This window comes from Misgurnus anguillicaudatus, chromosome 25 (genome assembly GCF_027580225.2).
Source record: "Misgurnus anguillicaudatus chromosome 25, ASM2758022v2, whole genome shotgun sequence".
Taxonomy (NCBI): Eukaryota; Metazoa; Chordata; class Actinopteri; order Cypriniformes; family Cobitidae; genus Misgurnus; species Misgurnus anguillicaudatus.
Genome location: NC_073361.2, coordinates 16459150 through 16485233, shown reverse-complemented (window position 1 = coordinate 16485233; position 26084 = coordinate 16459150). Strand labels below are relative to the sequence as shown.

Genomic DNA, 26084 nt, shown 5'->3' with positions numbered 1-26084 from the left:
GAAAACTTTTGTACAAAAATCTGGATGTTCCGATGTTCCCAAATGCCAAGGTAGTACAACCACAGTCATTAGCCTTTTATTAGCAAGTTACATATAAAGAGTAAACATCATATCTTCCAGTGAACCCTAGGTGGTATTTGTAGCTAAATCATAAGTTTCAAAAACTGAAAAAATAGCCCCTTTAATGTAATAGGTAGGCTGGTACACTTTCTGTCAGGTGGTACAACCAATGTAAACTCGAAAACTAAAAAAAATGATCAAACACATTTTTACTGTATTTTAAAAGTATATTTATGAATTTGATATCACCTTACCAGCATCCAAGTCTGTTAAGTGTAAATTCATTGCAGAGGTCAGGTGGTGCAACCAGAAAGTCAAAGGGTGTAACTATCGTGTATATAAAGGCCCCCAAAAAACATTCAGGTAAGTAATTTATTAAAAGATAACAATTTGGCTAATCATTTCAGTTTAAATAAATGCAAGCAAAGGTTGTCCATAAGTGTTATTATACTTTTTTTATTATTGTTCTCAAATGTATAGTTTTTAAATGTTAGTTTTATGGTAAAGTTGTTTTAAACCTTCAAACTATTTTCAGGATTATAATTTTACAGTTAATGCCACTATTAAATAAGCAAACAATCAGTATGACACAGGAACTGCATTAAAACTTTTCTGGGAAAAACACAATGATTGGTTGTACCACCTGACATTTTTTTTAATGGGTACTTCACGAGTTCACTTTAACATGTAATCGATAGGGAATGAGAAAATTTTAGGCTGAACCAAGAGTCCCCCCCCAAATGGGATAGATGAAACTAGCTGAGAGTCAGGTGATGGGGTGGCGGAGGGATGCTATTTACGGGTCACGGGACAGCTATTTATAGGCACATGTTTGCGCTGATTGTTTGGATTACATGACCATGCTTCTTCCGAACTTAGTTAAATTAACTTTATATAAAATATATAAAATCAACAATTTACTGAAATGATGTCTAGTATACAAAACTTTATAAACACATTGTTCCTGACTAAAAAACATGCATTATATCCATTTTTAAAATCATTGACAGACTGAGAATGTTTAGTTAAAAAAATGCTTGTTCGTGGTTGGTTCAAATATGTGATTGGGTCAAATGTGGACCATTTCTACACCTCAGAAAAAGGGTAAAGCTGTAACTGGGATGGTATATTTTAAACTCTGTCCTAATGTGTACCATTTAGGTACAGATATGTACCTGTGAGCTACTACTACTGTATGTACCTTTGAGATACAGATATAGTACACTCACTTTAGGTAAAAATATGTGTAGTAGCACCCCAGTGAGAGCTTTAGTACCTTTTTTATAATTTATCCCAATGGTTGGTTTTGTCATAACCCAACCAAGTGTTGAAACCACTCTACATTTTTAAGGATTTGTATAGGTTACACATACAAACCATGTGAAGACATGTGCAAACTACTTTAGTCCAACACAATCTTATGGGACCTATTTTACAATGTGTCTAACTAATTCTTATGCATCCGTACCATCTGCGTTCACACCTGTGACATTTTGGGTGAGAAGTGGGTTGAATAATAATTATTTTTACAATACGCATCATACGAGGTCTAACAAAATCAACACCACGTTAAATCAGTACATCAGGCTGTCTAATCCTTGTTCTGTAGTTAAGCTTCACAAACTGAAGAGTCACAGCAAAACAGTACACTGATGTAGGCAGATAACCAGGCACGGGCATATTTTTATTAAATTGCAGTGGTAGTAGATTAAAACGATTTATGATGTTTCAACGCCTTTGTCACAATTTCATCTTTACTTTACCACCTTGTCCTTCACCCTCACATTATGGCTCATTGCGTATTTCTGCACAAGAGTCGCAGGAATCAATGCAGATTTATTGATCATCCATCATTCGAGAGACAAACATTAATCACGCACAAACACAGTGACACGGCTTGTTTCACTATATTACTAAAGACATCTCATAGGCTTCCACTGTTTTCATACCAGGCTAATATGAAACATGTCAGACACACTTAGAGGGTTTTGCATTTGAGCTCTTCATTTATTTTTCTAAAACTTACCCTCAGACAACCATGTTGACATTATTAAAGTTAAACATTATGTTTACTTTTTACAAATGAGGGCGTCCCCAAAATGAGGTTTTGCTCAGATTTGTCAGGTTTTGCTCACTTTTGGGTACAAGTATGTCCCCAAAATATGAACACACACTGCACTGTCTAGTTTAACAACAATGCCTTAGTAATTTAAAGTGACTAGGTTTATTTGTTACAACACACACAGTGTGAATGTGATTTGCTGCATTTTACATTTGCTGTTCTAGTCAATCATATAAATGAATGTAAATTTCACCCCTTGTTTAATTCAAAGTATCATTTACGGACGAGCGCCGCTGAGCCGCAAAACAATGTCTATTGCAATCAAACCATGGCCGCTTGATACTCGGAGTATATTTATAGCATGCACCATTTGTTCCTCAACCATTGTTTCCCTAATCCCTCGACACCTCATGCGTATAGATGGATGATTTCCAAACTATTATTTGGCTCTGTTTGAAAGACAACGCAGATGTCATTTCAGGGGCTTCATTACTGTTATGTAGGGAACTTTAATAGCATTGACACAGGCAGGTCATTCAACGTGGACTGAAACTCAATACAGCTTCTTCATCTTTAATAATTGCTGTGACTACATATCCTCACGTACTGTTATAAATTGTAAATGACTCTTTATACTGTACACGCTCCCTCAAGGCAAAATGTAACTTGTGTCACAATGGCGTGGCAAAGTTATTATTGTAGTGTATATTTTTACCCTGTACAATTTTGCTAGCAATGCACTATACATGTATGGCTGGTTGCCAAGTCATTTATGACATATCGACTATACTGCCAGTCATAAAAATTCAATATATTTAACAAGATATGTTGACACCGGCTCAAGTGCAGTTGGGAATGCTATGCAAAATGCATTTTAATTTTTAATTTTTATTTAGTTAAGCTTACAAGCAACCCATTTTACAGGTTTATATATATATGAAGAGTTTCGTTGCAAAACGAGATAAATCCATTTTTTAACATTTTTGTCAAAACATGTTTATTATTATGTTATCATGTTATTATTTTGTTTTATGGTGCTACTTAGCTGTATTTTTTAAGTTATGAAGGTTTAAATTAAAACAAACCAACTGCAGTTGCATTGAAATTAATTGGAATGCACAACCAAAAAACGAGATTTCTGAACAATTAAAAAAACGGTGGTTATCTCGTTTTGCAACGAAACTCTTCATATATATATGTTTTATTTTTTCTACATTTTCCCAATCTTGCATGTATTGAAAGATGCTTTGATTTATATAGTGACACAAGGTTGCAGTGTTCATCAATTTGAGCTACAGGGACCACAGACTACATTTACATAAACACGGACCATGACCAGGTGTTCATCATAGCCTTCCTTATGATACTAAGATTGCATCAGTACAACATTTCACTGGTTCATATTTTTCTTGTCTTGCATATAATCATAATTGTATGGAACGTAAACTTGGAAGCACACTTAAAAAACCTTTCTCTTACTCAGCCTTGTTTCAATACAATTATCTAAACATCCTCAGGAAACAAAATGATATAAGATTGTATGTATTGCTTTCAGAGTAATCTAACAAAACTTGCTGTTTGCCAGTGGGGTAAAAAATAATCAAATTCAAACAGAAAAACAAGATTATATTTCTTACCCCACTGACAAACAGCATTTTCTTGTTTTAAGCAACGAAATGAAGACAAAAATGCTAAGAAAAAATATATCTTAAAGGACGTTTAGATATTTATAATAAAAATGAGTAAGAAATGAGTGCATGCTTATGGATTTTTATTATAAGCCAGAAATATCCCATGTTAGCTCATATCACTCTTGCTGGTCCACTGAACTCCCAAAGAGAGCGAAAGAGAGTCCTGAAGTTGATCTGCTGGTGCCCTTGCTGATGTACAGACCAATCCAATTAGGTTTCACCTCTAGGCTGTGATGCAGATCATGCTTCAGCCGATCTATACTCACACACACGCACGCACAGTGTCACTCTGCAGTGCGCTTCACACACAGCGCGCGCACCCTGCGCTTTTACGCGTCCGACATCTGCAGACATCCAGCCTCACCATATCAAGCCATCGATTGGAGTAGCGATCTCTTTCAGTTGCAGACATTTTCCGCTGTGCTCTGAGGTCTTTTTCATCTTTAACAAAATGTGGAGGAGTGGAAAATGTGCTCAGTGATATCTGATGCTTCCGTGGCAAGCTGGGAATCTTAAACGCCGGGCGCACAGAAACCCGCAGCCGCGTCTTTTCTCCCGTTTGCGCACTGAGCGGTTTGTATATGCAAAAGGTGGTTTGCCTCCGTAAGGTAAGAAATATAGTTTATTGCGTTCGGCAAAACATGTGTCAAAACATTGTGATGACAAGTCGTGATAGCCGATCACTTGTTTGAGTGGAAAAACCGAGAAGTGATTTGAGGATTTATTTTAGGGGCACGAATGCAAACGATTTGGGAAACGTGAGAAACAGTTTTGACAGATGAAACTGGTGCGTTTGACAGATATTATTTTAAGAGAATAAAGGCGAGAAGTTATAGAAGTTTTGGGTGAGATATTACTTTATTGCCTTGCTATATTAACTTCTACATGAAAATATGATACAGTAAGGGGATTGTGTAAAAATGTAAAGAGAGACTTGTGCTGTTCTTATGGTGACTAAAACTGTTGCATCTTTGCAGTTCCTCTTAAAGCAACTGTACCATCAATAGTCTCATGAATTAAACAATAGTTAAATAAAACAATGGTTGAACTTTATGCTACTAGGGAGAAATGTAAATAAAAGAGAGAGAGAAAAGAAATAAAAGGAGATTTGCATGTTCTTCATCATCCATGTTTATCTGATATATCGGCTTACAATCGACTCATAACCTTGAAATAGAAGGCCCATGATGAATACTGAATGTGATAATGTTTGTGTTAAATACTTATTCTCTTGTAACATTATTCCTAGATTACACTGCGGTCAAGTATACAAAAGCTTAAGTATGTTCTTGATTCGATGGTGTCCTTAAGTTAGTGACATGTAAATCCAATTTAATGCTGCCATTTCATTTCGCTCCAGAAGTCCTTAGCTAAACACTTACAACCTAATACATCCTCAGGGAATCTCAAAGGACACAGTTACCAAAATAAATTTAAAATGTAGTTTCCCTTGCATACGGTATAGGCAGACTGTACATGCAAGTTGCAAATAACAGGTGTCTGTGTGAAAAGTAATAATTTTGACATTATCAATATATTTGCTTCGACTAGATATCATCAGATATTCCAGTCTTGCTCTTTTTTGTTTCCAGCCATGGAGGGACTTGTCTAAGGAGGACCCAACATAGTCACCGTTTACAAATCCGTTCTGGACTGGTCTTTGTTCCTTTTACTTATCTCCTCGTACACAATGGCAGAGAACGACGGCCTAGGGGTCCCGAAACCCGGGGGTAGATCCACGACGCTTCCCCCCGAGCCTATCGAGATCATCCGGACCAAGGCCTGCTCCAGAAGGGTCCGCATCAACGTCGGTGGCCTCAACCATGAGGTCCTGTGGCGGACCTTGGATAGGCTTCCCAGAACCAGGTTAGGCAAGCTGAGAGACTGTAACACGCACGAGTCGCTGATGGAAGTGTGCGACGACTACTGTTTGAACGAAAACGAGTACTTCTTCGACAGACACCCGGGCGCGTTTACGTCCATCTTGAATTTTTACAGAACTGGAAAGCTTCATATGATGGAGGAAATGTGCGCCCTGTCATTTGGACAAGAGCTTGACTACTGGGGCATCGACGAGATCTATCTGGAGTCGTGCTGCCAGGCGCGATACCACCAGAAGAAAGAGCAAATGAACGAAGAATTGAGGAGAGAAGCTGAGACTTTGAGAGAAAGGGAAGGCGAGGGGGAATTTGATAACACCTGCTGCTCGGACAAGAGGAAGAAACTTTGGGACCTCTTGGAGAAACCAAGTTCCTCGGTTGCTGCTAAGGTAAGGTGTTGTGGTATACAATTTGAAAGTCTGTTGGTAGGGTCTTCACTTGCTCATTATATCTTCACCTTTAACCAGGGGTCCATAGACATAAAACAGGATTTTTTATACATATGTGGCACATCAAAGATGGTAGATGACAGAAGGCATACAAGATGTAACAATTTGTTATATTGTGCATTCCTGCATTGGCTAAAAAAAGTCTTGAAGGACTGCAGTTAAAGTTATTGTATTATGATTGATATTGCATTATTCCTCTTCAAGTGAGTGGAACAGCGGTTGCATACATATTCCTAATTGAATATTTTTAAGCCTTTAGGAAAAACTAAGTGTTTAGCAAATCGAGAGTGACAGTAGCTTCAGCATCAAGGAATGCACTGCAAGGCAAATTGCTAGAAATGAGCAGAGGATCAGTGTTGATGTAACAATGCAAAAGAGCTTTTAAGGGCAATAAAAATAAGTTTGATGCTGAAGAAGTTGTTAAGAAGCTGGCGAGCACTTTCGGTCTGGTGGAAGGCCTTGTTTGGCCGACATGAATCAGGCAGCTGGCACTGGTTGTCAGTTCTGTCGAGAGCAATGTGTGAAAGAGCAGCCCTGCTCATTGAGTCATAGTGAGCGTGTATGCCATAAACTTGAATACAGCTAACACCATGTCCTTGATTGCCATAGTTTCTATGCATATTTAATGCTTGATGAGTCTTTTTTATAAATGCAAACATTTTGACTGAAATTAAAGATACCCTTCAGGAAGGTTCTAATATGTATCATACATTGATGTTACTCTTTAGGTGTACTTTTACCATCTTTACATTCATTTGATCAATCATTGTATCTGCTCACAATACAAGTATGGTTTTATGCTCTATAAGCCATCCATTGGCCTGGAAGGGGGGGGGGGGGTTGCTGATGAAATTCAATCACTGATAATTTACGGGGAGCATCCAGGATAGAGTTCAGAGCAGGGTGAGATTATGTTTCACGTCTGCGATAATATATCATAAAAACATCCTCTAAAAGTACGAGGCCACATGAATAGTCAAGAAAAAATACAGCGTTAAACGTCCCACGTACATTGTGTGCCGCAAACGCAGCATCATTTGTTTTGTTGGACGTTTCCTCCACCTATATGGGAATCATGGGTTATTCAATTTCAGCCTGTCTCCGCCCATTTAATTTATGATACAGGCTTGTGATGGAAAGAGCAGGAAGATTGTGGTAATTCAAAGAGCACTGCGTGTTTCCTGCACTGGGTGTGTATTAGAAGGGTTCAGCCAGTCCGTGTGGTCTGTGAACACTCTGTGGTAATGCCTTGATTTACCTCACAGGCAACAGAGGGGCGAGTCATTTGTGTCTGTCAGGTTCTGTTAAGGCTTTGTAAATAGCATGCACAAAGAGAGGCAATAACATGCTCAAATTGTTTTGTTTGTACTGTACGCGAGCCAAATTGCGCCGAGCGCTTCCACAGAGATTTTAATCTGCATTGCTCTTTAGCACTTCAAGCAGTTTGTATGAGGGAAGCCTATTTACTGTATATTTACAGGAAATCCTTAAAATTAAAATACAGGCGCAATGCTGAGCCAGCCATTTTAAAGGAACTGTTCGCCCATAAATCAAAAATCTGTCATTATTTCCTCACTCTCATGCCATTTTTTCGGCGGGACACAAAATGAAATATTCCATCGACTTCTTTTTACGTAATGAAAGTGAATAAGTTTTGGTTTCTGTCGAACACCATCAAAGTTGTTCATAGGATTGTGCATTATATTTTTCCAAAGGTCATACAGTAGCTTTATGTGAGGAAACTGAAAAATATCTCCTGTTGCTTTCTAATACAATATGAATGTCTTGTTAGTAAATCGATCTGATTTTTTAATTAATCTCTTGATGTAGTTCACCTGAATAATCTGTTTTCAAGTTGATAATGTGACTGATCTGTGTTTTCATCGCCCAAACAATCAGCTCTCACGAGTCACGGGTTCACGTTTATGCATTTGGCAGATGCTTCTTTCCAAAGCTACTTACAGCACATTTAATCTGTGCTTTTTTAACAGTATGTGTGGGATTAAACCCATGTGTTGCTATTGAAATTTTCTACCAATTGAGCTACAGGAACAGTTTCTTGGAGGGTGAAACTATCAGTCAATATTCAGGGTTCCCACAGGTCCTTGAAATACTTGAAAGTTTGTGAATCTGGGGAAAAATTCAAGGCCTTGAAAATCTACATACATAGATACAGGTCATTGAAAGTGCTTAAATCTATTTTATGCACGACGTTTCTGGAAAAAAATCCATATAATCCCCTGTGCAATGTAGGATAATATCATAAAAATTCTAGACTTTTAAGCACACGTGCTAAACTGTTCGCTTTAAATGCTTATATCTTGTATGCGAATGTTGATTCATACCAAAATGCTTTTTTGCATAGTTTTGTTTTACACATGAAAACGTCTGGGGTTACGTATGTAACTGTTGTTCCCTGAGAAGGGAGCGAGACGCTGCGTCTCCCTTGCCATACTTCCTGCATTCCTCTAACGACGTCTTTGGCAATATTTCAGATATCGAAATACTTCCTGGCTCCCGTGTCACCCTGTCTTTGTTTTTTAAGCGTCACCATTGGTTGAATTTGATATACACATTCAGACGCACTTACCATTGGAGGCGTCGCCAAAGTGTCACGCAGTGACGCAGCACGAGTTCCCTTAAAAGGGAACTGTAACAATGTATCTTAAAAGGTAACACGATGTAACCTTGCACTGACTTGAAATGTGTCCCCACATTTAGTCCTTGAATTTTAGGGTATTGGATCTGAAAAGTACTTGAAAGGTCCTTGAATTTGACGTTAACTAAGGTGTGGGAACCCTGAATATTGTTGTCTATTCCTTGCAAACCTTATTGCATACAGTTGTGTTATGATACCTTACTGGTGTACCTGTTCCTGAGGTCAGTTGGTAGATCAATGTGTTAGCAACGCAAAGGTCATGGGTTCGATTCCCAAGTAACACACTTTTTTATCTATAAAATTTACTGTACTGGAAGTCACTTTGGATAAAAGTATCTGCCGAATGCATAAAAGTAAATGTAATGGTGTTTCATATTTCCATAAAACAGTGTAGATACCGTATTTTTTGGACTATAAGTCGCATCAATCAAAAATTGCTCATGGAGACAAAAAAAACGTCATTCCACATCACTGAATCCATTGAATTAAATAAATAATACAGGAACAGCATATAGCGGACTCTCGCAGCTGTAGACGGTAATGTTGTCTCTTGGTTCATACCAAAATTAATTCATACTGACTTACAAGTCGCGCCTGACTAGAAGCCGCAGGACCAGCCAAACTATGAAAAAAGTGTGACTTATAGTCCGGAAAATACTGTATTTTTAAATGTCCCATTCTTCCTGTCTTTTTTAAGCTTTGATTGTGTTTACAGTGCGCAATATAACATGTGTTCATGTTTCACGTGTAAAAAATGTGGTATTTTTCACACATTTTACTTATCTGTATAGCGCTGTTTTCACTGTCCTCAAAACAGGCTGATGTCTTCCTTGTTCTATGAAGTCCCTCCTTCAGAAATACGAATCGAGTTCTGATTGTGTAGTTTGTTTATTGTGTTGTGATTCGATAGCAGCTTAGCTTGCCGTTAGCTTAGCTGGCGACTGACGTATTCATGTGGGCGGAGTTTAGTCAACAAACAGTTTTACTGACGCATTAAAGCAAGAAGTAGAGGCCTGTAGTCCAAACCGGCTGTTCGCTGTAGGCTTTGAAAGGCGAATTCTGTTAAAGAAAATATATCGTCTGGCAGTGAACTTTGAGCTTTATCATTTTACAGGTATTATTTATGCTATTATAGCAACATTACACACTAACTAGGGTTTAAAGAATGGTATAAGAAAACTTGACCTTTAATAGATAGTACCAACACATATTTTTTAAAAATTAACCTTTTATGTTCCCAAAAAATATATAACAGCATTCAAAGGTGCGTAAATATCGGCATAATGTTTGTGTGTGAAATACAGAAATGCAAACCTATTAAAAATGTGTCTGGTCTTTCCCTGTCCAGTGAAGAAGCATTACATCAAATCACTCTCATACCATTGTGGTACCGTTCCCAGCATGCATGCAGAGATCTCATTACATCTCCTCAGAGAAATCTCCACTAATGTGTCCAAACATTACAGCATCGGCCACTCATTTAGCATGCATCCTTTGCAGGAGACACAGGTTAAAAATGGAAAGGGGATTAAATGACTAACACATTGTTTTGGGGTTCCGTCAAAGGCAGTGTTGCATGAGCGCACCGCATCTTGTTTCTGAGAAAGAGATGGACTGGTGGAGTATATATTTATATGTGTGTGTGTGTGTGTGTGTGCGTGAGCGAGAGAGTGAACTCTGGTAGTCTAAGTGATGCCCCAGAATCCATCACTCTAAATCAGTTATCATCAAACATTTACCATGAATAATAAATGTAATGGCCAGTTTGCGCACATTCACACAAACAAACACACATACCCACACAGCTGGATGTTGTGTCGTGGTAATGACTTTCATAGAGGAGAGAGACTTCACCTCAGCTACACCTATAAATAGGCACCTGCTAATACAACTGTAGCTGCAGGTGAGGGTACAGCGCTTTTTCCCGCCAAGGGGATTGTACAAAAGGACGAAAGCTATAGGAAGTCCTTCACGGGACAATCCCATGCATCCTCGGGTTTGTCCTGTAAAGGACTTCCTATAGCTTCCGTCAACTGTTTGGTAAGTAAAAGTGATTAATATTTGTAAAAGCTATATTATTTGTATATTATTTATGAAGACCACATAAATAAATCAAGAAAACGGCTTAAATATTGACACATGGATCATGTGATGTGGAGGAGTGCTTGCATGGATTTAAATGGGGTCATACATCATACATTAAACCATATGTTTGCGTGCATCTGCAAATTTTTTCTCCAGGTGCTAAAGCACATGGATTGCCGATGGGAGCAAGCACGTGTCTTCCATCTTGTAAGAGGCAGAGTTAAACAGTTGTTTCACAAAATGTAAATAGGCATACAAGTGTACTAAGAGATGATTATTTTCCAACCAGATGCATCGCTTCGGGTGCTCTTAGAGAATGTGTCAGTGAATCATTTTACTTATTCATTTGTCTTGTAACCTTCTCGATTTGTGCCAAAGCCAGTTTTCAAATGCCAAATTTGAAGAATGAGCATTACTGTCCATTTTTATGTGTAAGCAAGCATTAGAAATGTACAAATTTTTTTAAACTCTATGTGGCAGACCATTACAAGTGACTGAGTTTAATGTTCAGACACTGTCAGGATCTTCTTTATCAGTAACATATAGAAAAATTTATTTAATAAACAGATATTTGGTGTACTGTATGGTGAAATATAATTAATTATCATTAAAAAAAGGCAATTCAGGATGAGGTAAAAGTGAAACACTACTTTCATGTTACAGCATTACAGGTTCATTAACTGATTCATGAATTTGTGTGTGTGTGTGTGTGTGTGTTGGTGTGTGCATTAAATACATTTAAATGCCATTAAGCCTATTTAAAGATGCTATAATATCAATCTATGAGTTCAAAATTTAATAAGTCTCCAAAGCACAGTATATTAAATACAGTTTGATGTTATGTGTGTCTAGAAAATGCCTACGTATGAATACATGCAATATGTAAGGAATAATTGACGATGGGCCGTTGAATTATAAGAAAATAATGCACACCCAAAGTGCTTATACACCGCGGGTGTGCATTGTTTTTAAATAATTCAAAGGACCGCTCAATTATTCCACTTATACCACAACATTGCTGAGACATTGCTATTTTTAAGACATTTAAAGGTTAGGTGTGCAGTTATCGAAAAATAATCAACACCCATGGAACATTTCTCAACCAATCAGAATAAACCATTCAACAGCCACGTGGTATAAGAATATTTATACCACAGGGCTGTTGAATGCTTTATTCTAATTGGTTGAGAAATGTTCCCGGGTATGCATTATTTTTTTGATGAACGCACACCTGACCTGTCTAATATCTTAAAGTAACCACCAGAGCAATGTCTTAGCAATGTTTCTGGTAACCGTGGTATAAGCGTAATAACTGACCCTGGTCCTTTGAATTATTTAAAAATAATGCATTTTTACTTTTGAATAATTCAACGACCCGCCATCAATTATTCCTTAAATAATAATTTAATCAGATGTTTTGCATGCACTGTAGTGAATATCTTTGCTACTACATATTCACTACACTTGCCACTAGTACAGTACCCTTTAAAAAGGTCCTAATATGTACCACTTTGGTACAGAAATGTATCTTTGAGGTACCAGTATGTACCTCTGAGGTACCAATGTTTACCTTTGAGGTACTAATATGCACCTTTTAAGTATACTTTTTTAAGGTACACCCCAGTGACACTTTTGTGACTTCTTGTACCTTTTTTCTGAGAGTGTACTCTGTCCTATAAGTAAGTGACTGCTGTAAAATTGTGGCACTAACTCAAAGTTAAGATATAATGACTTTATGTTGTTTTTACCAACCCGGTCTCACCCCATGGCGTCGGTGTTTGACGACACTTGACCATGCGTCGGTGTGTTGGCGCGGAGGGTGTGCCTTTCGCGTCATTTTTTGACGAACTGGGGACTTCAATACTATCAAGTCCGTTGCATTCTCTTTCCTATTTTCTTACCATTTTCTATCATTTTCGCGTCGGTTTAGGGTTAGATTTACATAATGACATCCTTACCCAAACCTTTCCCTAACCCCAATGCCAGGCGACAACTGTTTAATTTCGCGTACCTAATGGTGTTGAGGTCCCCAGTGCGTCAAAAAATGACGCGAAAGGTATACCCTCCGCGTCAACATATTGACGCATGGTCAAGTGTCGTCAAATATTGACGCCATGGTTGTGAGACCGTGTTATTTTTACATGTTGGCCTAATTCGCCTTTCATGTGTATACAGTATATATCTACATATCAAACTGAAATATAGGGCTAAATTGATTTAAGGTGGGTTTATAATGAACTGGCCCAGTTAATGTCATTAACTCAAATGTAGAAGTGAAAAAATGAGTGTGAATGGATTTAGATCCATTTAAAAAATATATTTTAAGTTGTGTTATGTGGCTACACAACATTTCATGATATCTGTTGTGTCTGTTAATCACTGGAAGTTCAAAGAGCATTTCTTAATGAAACCAGATTGACTTTAAGCACGGTGCAGTCCTTAAATCAGAGGACCCCTCAGGTTCAGCTGTCATTTGCTCAGCCTCTTCTAAACCGCGGTAGTCTAGTTACATAATACTTTCCACAGAAACCTAATCAGCATAGGCCAACATTTAGGTACCACATCCTAAATCCTCTTTCCCCCGCATTAATAATCAGATAAGAACTCTTTGGATTATGGGTAACATTGGTTCCTTTGGCTTTGTGGTTGGAGAGCGTTTCAATTGAAGGGGATGTTCCAGACACTGCCCTTTGCTTGATATGTAATCAAACAAGCTTATGCTTCACGGTGCTAATAATAATAATACTTTTAAATACTTCTCTTGCACATTTACAATCATTTAACATCAATTATGGATGCTTCACACTTGGTCAAACAATGGCCCAGGGTTGTTACTGGGTTATACCCTTTACAAAAGTACCATTTAGGTACCAATATGTACATCTGAGGAACTACTATGGCAACTAGGGACCATTTTTAACCATTAAGCAATTCAATTTATGTCCTGCATATTATTTGATTTTAATCATAAAACATTGTATCTCTAATAAATTTATTAAATATTTAAATATTAAATATTAGAGATAAAATGTTTTTATGTTTTATGTTTAACGTAATGATTGTGAAGAATCGCTTGCATCCAAAATAAATCTGAATGCCTAAGATCAGATTTAAAGTTCAGATGCATGATTTTTTATTATTTCTCCTATACTAGGCTAATATGCAGATACATAATATGCAAGCTTCTGTAAATTGATTTCTCTATAAAGTGTAACACTGTGGCTTTGTGACACTGCCAAAACATTGCTTTGATCAGCAATCAGTTATCTCGTCAACTAAGAGAAAATGTTTCTGTGCCAATGACGCTTTCCTTGCGAGTTTTACGGTAATCTGTATTTCCCTTATTATCCATTAGATGGCGATCTTACCCAATTTATTAGAAACTAAAACAAAATTAATCTAACAACATTTTAAACTCTGTGTATGTTTTCATCATCGTTCTGAATCTGATCTCTAACAAAATTCCTTTACAAACATTTTTGCTCAAAATTTGGTGTTTTTGAAGAAACCTTTTTTCAAGAAAAAGTTTTTCAGAGGTTATAAAAAGAGAACAAATGAAGATAGGATAAATGTTTTCGTTTGTTTGTTTGTAAGCAGAGGGTCTGTTCTTTTATTTTCATATATTTATATGTTTATATATTTATAAAAGAAAAATTTCTGGAAGGCATTTTGTGAAACTTTTAAAAAAAAAGGCTGGCAGGGAATGAGTTAAGAATTTATTTCTATTTGATCTGATCTAATGTTTATTCCGTCATAGTAAATAACATTTAAACCAATTTTTGTCCAGTGTTTGATCATGCAGCCATTTTTATTTAGTAAAAATAAACTAAACATAAATGTTCTCATATACAGTAGCAAAGGGACCAAAAACAAGTGATACAGATGGCAATGTGATTATAAAATGGTACCAGGATAATGCTAAACAAAACAGAGAGAGCAATCAATCCAGATGCAAACAAATCAGTGTAAATGACACCGGATATGAATCAGCAGGCTTAGATTATCTCAGGAGCTTAAGGCATTCAAAGTGATCCTATTTGTTCGCTACAGGACAGGAAGACGACACAGAATAGTGAATGAAAAATGTGTTATAATTCAGCTAAACTGCATTTTTTCATGTAAACGTGGAGAAATGGTAGAAATATCAGTTGGGAAGAAATGCAAAGAATTGCCTCTTCCTATTGAATTTAACAATTGATCTGCACCAATGAAATCCATGGCATTTCTGATTTGCAGTTTTAATTATTTCACACAAAACCAAGAAATCAATGAGCCCGGTAATTACACAGGCATGGCAGGAGAAAAAAATACAAGAAAGGAGATTTTTTTACACCAAGCCCCACAAATATGCTTCACGCTCAGTGCTTTGTTTTAATGGCCCGATGAGAGAGAGAGCTGGCGAGAGACATCAGTACTGTTGGCTGAGGGTCACAACGTCCCAAATGGGCTGCCATGGCATTGCATAGCACGTCTTAATTCGATGTGACTGAAGACGGCGTATAGAGAAGCAGACGACAGAAAAGCACCATTTGAAATGCTTCTTATGCTGGGTACACACCAAAAGATTTTTTTACATCTTATAAGATTTTCAAAATGCAATAGACCACAAACATGAGGATAAAAAATCCTAGATTTAACCTTTTGCTCCTATAAAACACAAATCTGACAGATTTTCAACCAGAGTCTCGACTGTGAACACGGGAAATCTCGCAAAATCTCGCAAGACTTCAAAATAAGCATGCCGGACGATATGCAGGAAGAAATTTTAATGATAGTGTTTGGAATGATTTTCACAGAAAATTTAATTAAAGGAATAAAGAAAAGAGTTTGGGTGAAGTCGTGGAGACAGCGGAAACATAATCTGTACAAGTTCACTTTGCATCAACTTCACTGCGCCATGACTGCTTCCGTCTTCCATCATCTAGCTTTCTGATTGGATATTGTTTCATTTCACGTGATAATCTCAAGAGAGTGTGGGCGTTTGTCCTCTGATTCCATCCACACATCAGGATTTCTGATTGTAAATATTAAACATGTTTAATATTTACGATTCGCGATCGGGGCGGCTCCGCCGATCAGGTTCAGACACCCTTAACACACCTCACACCAAAGGAAAATCTGATAAGGTAATCTGCAGAACCATCAAGATAATCAGGACATAGCTAGGATTGTCGGAAATCAGCCAAAAATCAGCCCGATTATCTTTTGGTGTGTACCCGGCATTATGTTGGTGAAAGCCAGCTTTTAGAAGAACAGAATCCACCAAAAATAACTGTGAAGAAATAATTCATTAAGTGACATGTAATGTACCGTAGATCTCGCATCTGTCAGAAAATCTGTAGATCAGAGATGAAGCACGTCAAAGATGGAGAATACCAAGAGGAAAGCTTTCAATTAATGGTGAAGTGTTTTTGGTTGAGATAGGAAGGAAACTTGAGAGGCACTTAGGTTGAAAAAAAATGGTTTGAGACTTGACTTGAATGCTAGACTTCTATTTATGTAAAACACAAGTTATTTGCTTCTCAACACTTTATGAACAACTGGTGCAGTGTGTGTCTGTTTTGTTTAAAGACAGTTGCCTCTTTCACACAGTAATTCTGGTAAATTACCATGAATTTACCAGAATGAATTTACCAGTAAATACAAAAATGTGTTGTTCACACACGCAGTGGCGTTCCGTTATTTTACCAGTAAGACATCATTCACATACTGTATCAGTATCAAAATACCAGTAAATTCGTTGAGAAAGCGGAAGTACCTGTGGCGCGCGGCGAGCTTAGTGTTGTATTTGTAAACAATCCACGTCGTTCATATCCACGGTCCATATTTTGTTGTTTTCACGTCTGTGGTAAACAGTCGCGAAGTTGCTCATGACCAAACAACATTGAGGCGACGTCAAACCGTAAATGCGTTTTTAACAACAGTACTGTTTGCACTTTAGGCTTCACAGAGGGCATGCTAAGGACGTCTGCAATTCGGCAGTAAGCTGTTTTAAACAACTTTGGTGAAGAAATGTGGACGTAAATTTCAGGTGTGCTTAACTTTCAAGCAGCATGTGTGTGGAAACGTCAGTAAACAGTGCGGGGGTAAACGCGTCATCTGTATTAAAACGCTATGATTGGCCCGAAGCTGTCAGCACGGTCTGACGCCGTCTGTTCTAAATGCCGGTAATCCTATATTTTTCGTTCACACATAGCGCATACCGGTAAATTACTGGTAATCTTACAACCTGTCTTACTGGTAAATTGGGAGCACTGATTTACCGGAAAGGTTCTGTTCACACATGATCTGTTAACTGCAATTTACCAGTAAATTACCAGTAAAGACTGTATGTGTGAAAGGGACTATTGATGTTCAGATGAATAAAGCACATACTGTAGAACAGTGGTTTTCAAACTGGGGGCCGGGGCTCCTAGGGGGGGCCCCAGTTTTGACATTTTATGAAATACATTAATTTATCTTGAATTCTGTGTAATTAAACCTAAAAAAAAATAGTTTTTTTTAATTAATATGTTGAGTATTTGAACTTTTTTTGTCACAAATTTTCTTTGGGGGGCCGCGAAGGAATGCACTGTACACAAGGGGGGGCACATGCTGAAAAAGTTTGGGAACCACTGCTGTAGAATGCATGTGTCCTTATTTTTTAAAAATTTCTAGTTAATTTATTAAATTCTTATCATATTAAGCATGATAGAGTATCTTTTTAAAGTTGTTAAATGTATGTGTTTAATGATTGGAGGTCTGATTCTTTTCTGATTCAGTTCAATTCAGTGTACACTTTCAACTCATTAATTTAAAAGAACCGTGATTGATTTGTTCACGAACCAGACTAGTAGCGGTTGAATGTACATTATTGAACATGAAGGATCATCATCATGTATACGCTGCTTAAGCATGCGTACGCACAAATGTGTGCGTGAGATGTGCGTACGGATGTTTTCACAAAGATTCAACAAAAACTTTTGTATTAAAATGTCTTCTAAATGTACGCAAAAATTCAACCTAAAACCCCTCGTACGCATAATCACGTACACTATAATCAAATACTAGGATATAATTATAATGTTTATAATAATGTTGCTTCTATGACAATCTGCTCTAAAGTTTTCTGTGGACTAGCGCTGCGGAAAACCCTTATATGGAGCTGGTTTGGGCGTGTTTTATGCAAATTACCAACCTTGTGCACGTGGCCGCTCATGTAGAACACTCCAAATTCACTAACGTAAGAACAAGTATAAGAACCAACTCATGTGTGTACGCACGTGTTGTGAATTAGGCTGAACGTTTTTGTCAGAAGTTCAAATGTGTGGATAAATACGAAAAATGTACGCAATTATTATTGAATGAGACCCATTGTCTGTTTGTTGGCATTGGTCAAATCAGTCTGAATTAGCCTTAAAATGCAAAGAATCTGCATTTTTTCAGCTTCAGTGAAAGCATTAATGGTTGCTGGTAAAGATGATTTTGACCTGACATGCTGTACTGCCTTAAACATCCTCACCCTCAAGAGGAACAATACAATACGTTCCCAGTGGCGAAGGCCTTTTCCCTTTCTTTCGCATGGTCCAACACATTGCAGCCGAATGTGATTCTGCAACTTTTCCTGAGCTGTATTTTTCTCGAGCTGTGGGAAGCAATGAAATCCTGCATGTCCTGTCATCTGTCAGGCATGAGAAGACACGGTGGCGTATTGGCACCTGATGTAGCGCTTATATATTTGGTCGCTAGTCAATCATGTCGGTGATTCAGCCCGATGGTGATTCGTCCAGGTGTCCCCGCTGTGATTGGCCACCTGCTGCTGGTCATTGTCGCGGGGCAGAAGGTGTGCCATATCCTTCGCAAAATGCTCGGCGATGAGTGATGAGCTAATTGACTCGTGAAAATACCGCGGTAGATGTCGGAAACAGCCCCTCGGGTTGTTTCTGTCCTTGCTGACAAAATACAACAGCAGAAACAGCTGAAAGTGAGAAGGCAAGAAATAAAGGAATACTAATTGACTACATTTTTCACCCCGCTCCGTGAAGAAACCCGGTGTTTGCAGTGTTGCCATGGAGACCTGGAAGGGTTCGGATCAGCCCGGCAAGGAACCATTCGGGAACCTTTATTATTAAGTGTATGTGATTGCTGTGTGTAAGGATATAATATTCTTCAGCTATCAAGTCTCATTTATATATTTTTGTATTGAGACGTTTGGCATCAGGCTTTGAATAAACAAATAATGTGTATAAATCTAAAAACAAAAGGAAGGAAGTGTGATATGTTTGTCTTTTATCCTTACTATTTGTATAGTTTTTTTTTATAAAACAAAAACAGAAGTGTTCATTCGGGATTGTTTGGCACACACTGAGTGTGCCATCAACAAAATACAAACACATGCTGCCACAAAGTCCTTTTTTTTACTTTTCCAGTAATTTTAGGCTAGATGAAGAGATAAAGATTTTAAAAAAAGTTAAGGATGACATGCAGCAGTTAAGCATGCATTGCATTTGTTCATTTCTTCCATTTGATAATAGAGATTTGGGAATGTTTTTGGTAATCGCTATACCCGCAATCATCTCGGCGAGAGACCAGACGGTTGCGGGACAGAAAGAGAACAGATGATGATACCCAGACATACTTACACGCCTGTTCATGCTTTCCTGGCACCTACTGTACACGGCCCCATCCACTCTGTAAGCCAGGCCTCCATCTGCCAGGCAGAAACAGTGGTTGAAGGAAATAACTGTTGTGAAAGATAGAGAAACTCGTTCCTGTTGTTTCTGTGAGGAGTCAACAAAAGGTTTTGAATAGCCAAAGAGAAGATTAATTATCAGACGGAGAAAAAAGCCCGCATGGGAAATTTAGGAGTGAGGAAAGGTGAAATTGTGCCCACAATTGGACAATGTGTGATTGAAGGGTGGAGAGAGAGAGGGGGAGAAAGATTGAAAGCAAGAGGAAATTTAGATCTCTGGACGTATTTGTGGTATTAAACATTTTGACTTTATTTAGAGCAGGGGTGCCCAAACCTTTTCCTACCAAGGGCCAAACCTGACTGAGGGCCGTGGGCCAAAAGTAAATGTTGCTGTGTTACAGTATATTAAAATTAAAGTTGCCCTGGTTCTCCTAATTTATAATTTTCTAATATTTAAAAAATAAATAAGCAAACATTACTCTATACATAACTAATGCAGTTTTATTTGTGAAACAAGAAAAACTAAATCATTTTGGCCATCATTTTTAAATGTCATTATGTCTGTGTGCCACTGCCGCGACCTCTTTATTTTTAGCCTATAGTACCCGAGTTCATGGAGTTTTGTGACACATGCTAAACAACTTTATGTATGCATGTACCTTTAAAAAAATATTCACTTTAATTCCTTGCATTTAATTTCAATGTACATTTTTGTAATGTGCAAATAAAACAAAAAATTTAAGAAAATGTTTAATTAGAAATCTGCGTCAATGACGTTTATCATTTTCCTTATCTCACGTGGCATGACATGTTAAATTAAAGGTTATTGCGGGCAACTTTGGCCCGTGGGCCCTAGTTTGGGCACCTCTGATTTAAAGAATAGTTCACCCAAAAATGAAAATTCGGTCATTTACTTACCCTCAGGTTGTTACAAACCTGTATGCATTTCTTTGTTCTGATGAACATAATGGAGGATATTTTGAGGAATGTTTGTAACCAAACTGATCAGAGGCACCATTGACTTCCATAGTATTCTTTAATCCTACTATGGAAGTCAATGGGGCCCCTGATTACAAGCATTCCTCAAAATATCTTCCTTCAAATCTTCCAAATTTATACAGGTTTGTAACAACATGAGAATAAGAAAACGATGACAGAATTAAAATATTTAAATAAACTAAGGTTACAATAAGGCATTCACAATAGCTCCAAATGGTGCAATGGAGTTAGCAAAGATATATATACACTGCAAAAAATGACTTTCTTACTTAGTATTTTTGTCTTGTTTTCAGTAGAAATATCAAAAAATTCTTAAATCAAGATGTATTTTCTTGATGAGCAAAATGACATAAGAAAATAATAATAGTTTTTAGACAAAAATATACAATTTAAGTAAATTTATGCTTTAAAAAAGAAATCTTATTTTACATTTTTTTCTCACCCCATTGGCAGATAATTTTGCTTGTTTTAAGGACAATTTCACTTAAATTGTATATTATTTGTCTTAAAACTAGACTTATTTACTTAGGTTGTTTTGCTTATCAAGAAAAAACATCTTAATTTAAGAATTTTTAGATATTTCTATTGAAAACAAGACAAAAATACTAAGTAAGAAAGTCATTTTTTGCAGTGTAGGCTTACTGTGTGCCTACAATTATCCCATTTGTGTCCTTCTTATGATTTTTGGGAAAACATATGAGATAAATTCCTAATGGAACATGATTGGGAACTAAGGGAGTGCATTATAACCAAAATACAATCTTTATATCAATGCTTCTTAAACCCCTAATGTGCACCCCTCAGTTTGCAATAAAATACTTTACAGTAAGCACATGTTTTAATTTCTTTTTAAATTGAGGGATGGTGTGACACAATGGGCTTTCTGTGTACAATTTGCATGTTCTCCCTGTCTCAGCGTGGGTTTACTCCAGGTACTCCGGTTTCCTCCCACAGGTCAAAAACATGCAAGTTAAAGATGGGGTGCATGATCTCTGAAAGCCAATGTTGACATCTGAAATCACCTAAACAAACACACCCCTAACATAATAGAATCTGGATCTTCTTTTTATAGACCCGCCCCACATATAAGCAATCCAGGGAATGATGTCGGTTAGTAGACACACCCCTGACTGCTGATTGACTACAAGTGTGTTTTGGTACTCGGCCCGACTCTCTTTTCCAAAGTGTTTTTTCAAAAATCATGCACCCCGCCTTTAAGTAAATTGGAGATACCAAGTTGTCCCTTCCTCAACTTGTGTATGGATTAACCGGTTCTTGCCATGAAAATAGCCATAATTGCTAGAATGCTGTGAAGAAATTGGGGGATGAAAAAAGTGATTAGCATCATGCCATGAAAGTTGATGTATTGACCCCAGAACATTAATTCAATGCGAGAGAGCAGATGTGGGGCGTGATGTAGGCTTCTTTCAAACCGTTACCAACCCTCTAGTGTGTTACACCAGGGGATGCAAACCACTACAATCTTTGTGTGGGCCAATCCCAACAATCCTCACAGTTTATTTAGTGTGTGTGCTATTACTCTCCCGAGCCGTGCACTTGAAAAACGGTGCCCTTATCCGGTCTGTGTGATCCCTTTGGTCCTTAATGAGCTTAAAGTCCAGGGTGCAGCTAAAGGCACGACATAGACCTGATAGAGGCAAAGACAACTGTCCCCGGTGACAATTTACGGTCAAAACAGCACAACTCCAGTTTAACCGACCATTTAATGTCTTTTCTGTGCCGGAGGGTCACTGCAATGTCACATGACAAGGTGCAGATGCCGTGTTTGTGTGCAAAGGATTGTTCTTTCTCTGTCCATTCTGTTTGTCTTTGCGTCTCCTCCTACACGCCGAAACCTCCAGGTGCTATTTTTTTCCACACTGCATGTGTTGCCATAGGCTATTTGTCTATATTTAGTGGCTGCCAAAATGCTGTATTTTGACATAGTGATAAAGCATGGCCCCGGGGCACAAATGTCTCAAGGCGGGGCCAACCAGCCCTTTATAAACACAATCCTATCCAGAAATGAACTAAAATGCTTTATTTTTAAGCGATTGGAAATATTTTAAAGGGTCTAAATTTTTAAAAATTTGATACCTAGTATTCCGTGTTAGTTGCGTCATGTGAACCATGTGCATCACGTGTTTTGTCAAAATAAGTGCCACATGCACACGCGTCAAAACCGTTTATGTTAAAAGAGACGCCCCCATTCACAAAATACATGCAAGACACTCCCTTAATAAATAACCCTCGAAAAAAGAAGTCACCGGCCGCCACTGGTATACTGTGTGTATGCATATTACCTGTGCCATATGGAATAATGCAGACTTTTAAATGTGGAAACCACCTTCCATATTCCTTGATTATTTCAATTTATGTTTAGTCACATTTGCATGAGTCAGTTTCATATGGCATTTTCTGTCAATCTGGGCTGTAAACCAACATGAACAGTTGGTATGTTCTGATAATGACCTTGATGGTTTCTTCTTGTCTGTATAGACAGACCCACAAAGTGAGATTCATAGAGTTAGTCTAAAGTAAAATATATTTTACTGTATGTACTGATGTTGTTTTAAAGATGAAAGGTCATTTCTGTCAGACCTTAAGGTTACATAATATAATAATACACTACCCCCCCCCCCAAAAAAAAAACTGTGTGGTGAGGTAACAACAATAGTCAAAGCAGGATTTTAAACTTAATCAATGGAGACATGAGAACAATATACAGTAGGATTGGAGTGGTGTCCCATCTGGCTGTGTGTTGAGACCCCCTCTCCCTTCAGTAATCTTCTTTTGCGGTATTAAAAAGTCTCGTACTACAAGTAATTCGGCTGACCTTTTAGGTCAATGTCCCGTGTTGTTTAAGTCTGGTCAGTTCTACAGACTGTCACAGAGTTCATGAGTTGTTGATGGCATTTAATCAATTACAGGGCTTCATTGGAATCTATCTCATGACCTGCCTTTGCTCTTCCGCATTCCAAACAAAGCTTAAAGAGACCTAATGAGACTGCATTACTTTGGCTGCAGGTCGCCTGAGTTGGCCTTTTATACCAGTATATGCTTCTTACGGACAAATAACAGAGACCTGGGCATAGCTGGTCTGCAAGGTTTAAAGAGTAGATAAATGCTGTCACAAAACATAGGGCACTGCCTACTTACAGTAAACAACATATTTAAGCATAATAGGTGCACTTTCATTTGGCTCAAACTGTGGGCGTCAGTTTATTTATTTTTTTCTCCTACGGTATATCATTTGCATTTACAATGCATTGCAAGACAAATATTTTTGAATTTGGAAGTTAAGGGACACATTTTTTACTGAACGTGAGTATTAAGTTTTATAAGATCTGTCAAAGTAGTCCTCTTGATACTAGTATTGCTCTTAAGGAAAAGACAGCAATCTTTCAGATTTGACAATCATGACTTTTTATCATACAATAAGCTTCTTTATTTCAATTTGTGTACATTATCTTTCTGTGGTTCATTTGCTCTGTATGTAAATGGCTGCCTATACAGAAAGCAAACAGCGTTTTTAGACAGAGACACTGTAATATGTGGTTTTTAAATGGCTTGTTTATAATGCAATTATCTTCAGTAAGTGTAGTTTTGAGTGCAAGAGAAATTTTGTGGTTACTTGTGGGCAACATGTAAGGAGTAATACGCTATGTCAAAAGCCATTTTCGAATGGCAAATGCACCCAACATCAATATAACAAAAAATTGCAAATTGTAGTGTTCACTTTAGTAAACAATGTTTTTATTATATTTGATCATTCCTAACATTAAAGGGCGGTTTCCCGGACAGGGTTTAGATTAATCCAGGACTAGGCATTAGTTATATTAGGACATTTGAGTGGTTTTTACAAAAATACCTTACAAAAACAACACTGCTGTGCATCTTGAGACAAAACAATGGCACTGATATACAGTATGTTATGATATGTCAGTACAAGAAGTTTTTAAATTAAAGGAAAACACCACAGTTTTTCAATTCTTACTATGTTCTTACTTCAAACTAGATGAATTAATACATACCTATCTTTTTTCAATGCATGCACTTAATCTTTGTACAGTGCGTCATGAATGTGTTAGCATTTAGCCTAGCCCCATTAATTCCTTAGGATCCAAACAGGGATGAATTTATAAGCCACCAAACACTTCCATGTTTTCCCTTTTTAACGACTGTTACATGAGTAGTTACGGTATGGTGGCACAAAATAAAATGTGGCGATTTTTTAAGCAGATAAAAAAATTAAAATATATTTTGGAAGAGCGGAAGAGCACTTAGTTTGCAGCACTTCGACCTCAGGCGCAGTAACATCATCACTCGTAACTTCACCCTAGGTCAAAGAAGGTCACATCGCCACGTATTGTTTTGTGTCACCATACATACTCGTGTAACTACTCATGTAACAGTCTTTAAATAGGGAAAACATGGAAGTCTTTGGTGGCTTCTAAATTCATCCCTGTTTGGATCCTAAGGAAAGAATGGGGCTAGGCTAAATGCTAACACATTCACGATGCGCTGTACAAAGATTATGTGCACGCGTTGAAAAAGGATAGGTATGTATTGGTTCGTCTGGGTTGGGGTGGGAACATAGTAGAATGTTGAAAACTGTGGTGTTTTCCTTTAAGGCAGCTCAAACATGCATTTTAGTCTGGGACTAGGATAAGCCCTGTCCAGGAAACCACCCCTATATGTTTAGAGCGCCAACCAAAGCCTTCAGTGTGTGGCTCTGTCTTTATTGGTATGATCTATAGAAAGCATCTGAGCACTTTAAAAATGAAATATTGATAGATGCACTACATAAAACAAAAAACAATGGAATAAAGTGAATATCAAAAAGAAAATATATAAAAAATTAAGAAATAATGCTTAAGAAATGTTAAATAAAGATACCCCAACAACAGTGGTTGGTTGTGAAGCTGGGTAATAAACTATCGCTACAAGAAACTCCTAAAAATGATGCATTTTTTGCAATAAATACACACACGAAATAATGACAATATAAGATCAATTATATTAACCAATATAAACAAACAGCAGTATCTAGATATATATAACCCAGTACTATTTTTTAATGACTTCAGTGGTTTGTTGGGTTCCTTTCAGGACAAGTTTAATCCCCATAAGCCTATATTTAACCTCTCTGGAAATCCTGTAATAAGGTAACTGTTACCAATAGACATTAGGCCATTATCAGATCCGTATCGTCCCTCTCTATTGGGTTAAAAAATTGCCGGCCTGTGTTGTGTTGATGTGATCTAAGATTTGTCCGAGGTTTATCCATCCTAGAGTCAATAGTGATGTAACACAGGAAGTTCAAATCCTCCCAGACTGTGCGGGGTAACTTTAAGCACCTTTGGATTTGAAGGTCATGGTTTTGATCCCTGGGCCTGATTGAGTCAGATCTAAGCCTGCCATGTGGAGGCCATAAATCTCATCTTCTGCTGACATGGCAAAAAAAGAAGTAAACATTCTAGCAAACTTGAAGCTAAAACTTTATTATTGCATCTCTATTTCTAAAC

At 37.5% G+C, this 26084-nt stretch overlaps 1 protein-coding gene across 1 annotated transcript in view; it reads left to right on the top strand.

Annotated features, from left to right (window-relative positions):
* Nucleotides 1–3917: 3917 nt before the first annotated feature.
* Nucleotides 3918–26084, top strand: part of kcnb2b (potassium voltage-gated channel subfamily B member 2b) — a 125818-nt gene continuing 103651 nt past the window's right edge. Inside the window, exons 1-2 of the mRNA XM_055181753.2 lie at nt 3918–4421; nt 5406–6082. Coding sequence (XP_055037728.2) covers nt 5504–6082 — 579 coding nt within the window. The 5' untranslated portion in view covers nt 3918–4421; nt 5406–5503. The remainder of the gene's footprint in view (nt 4422–5405; nt 6083–26084) is intronic.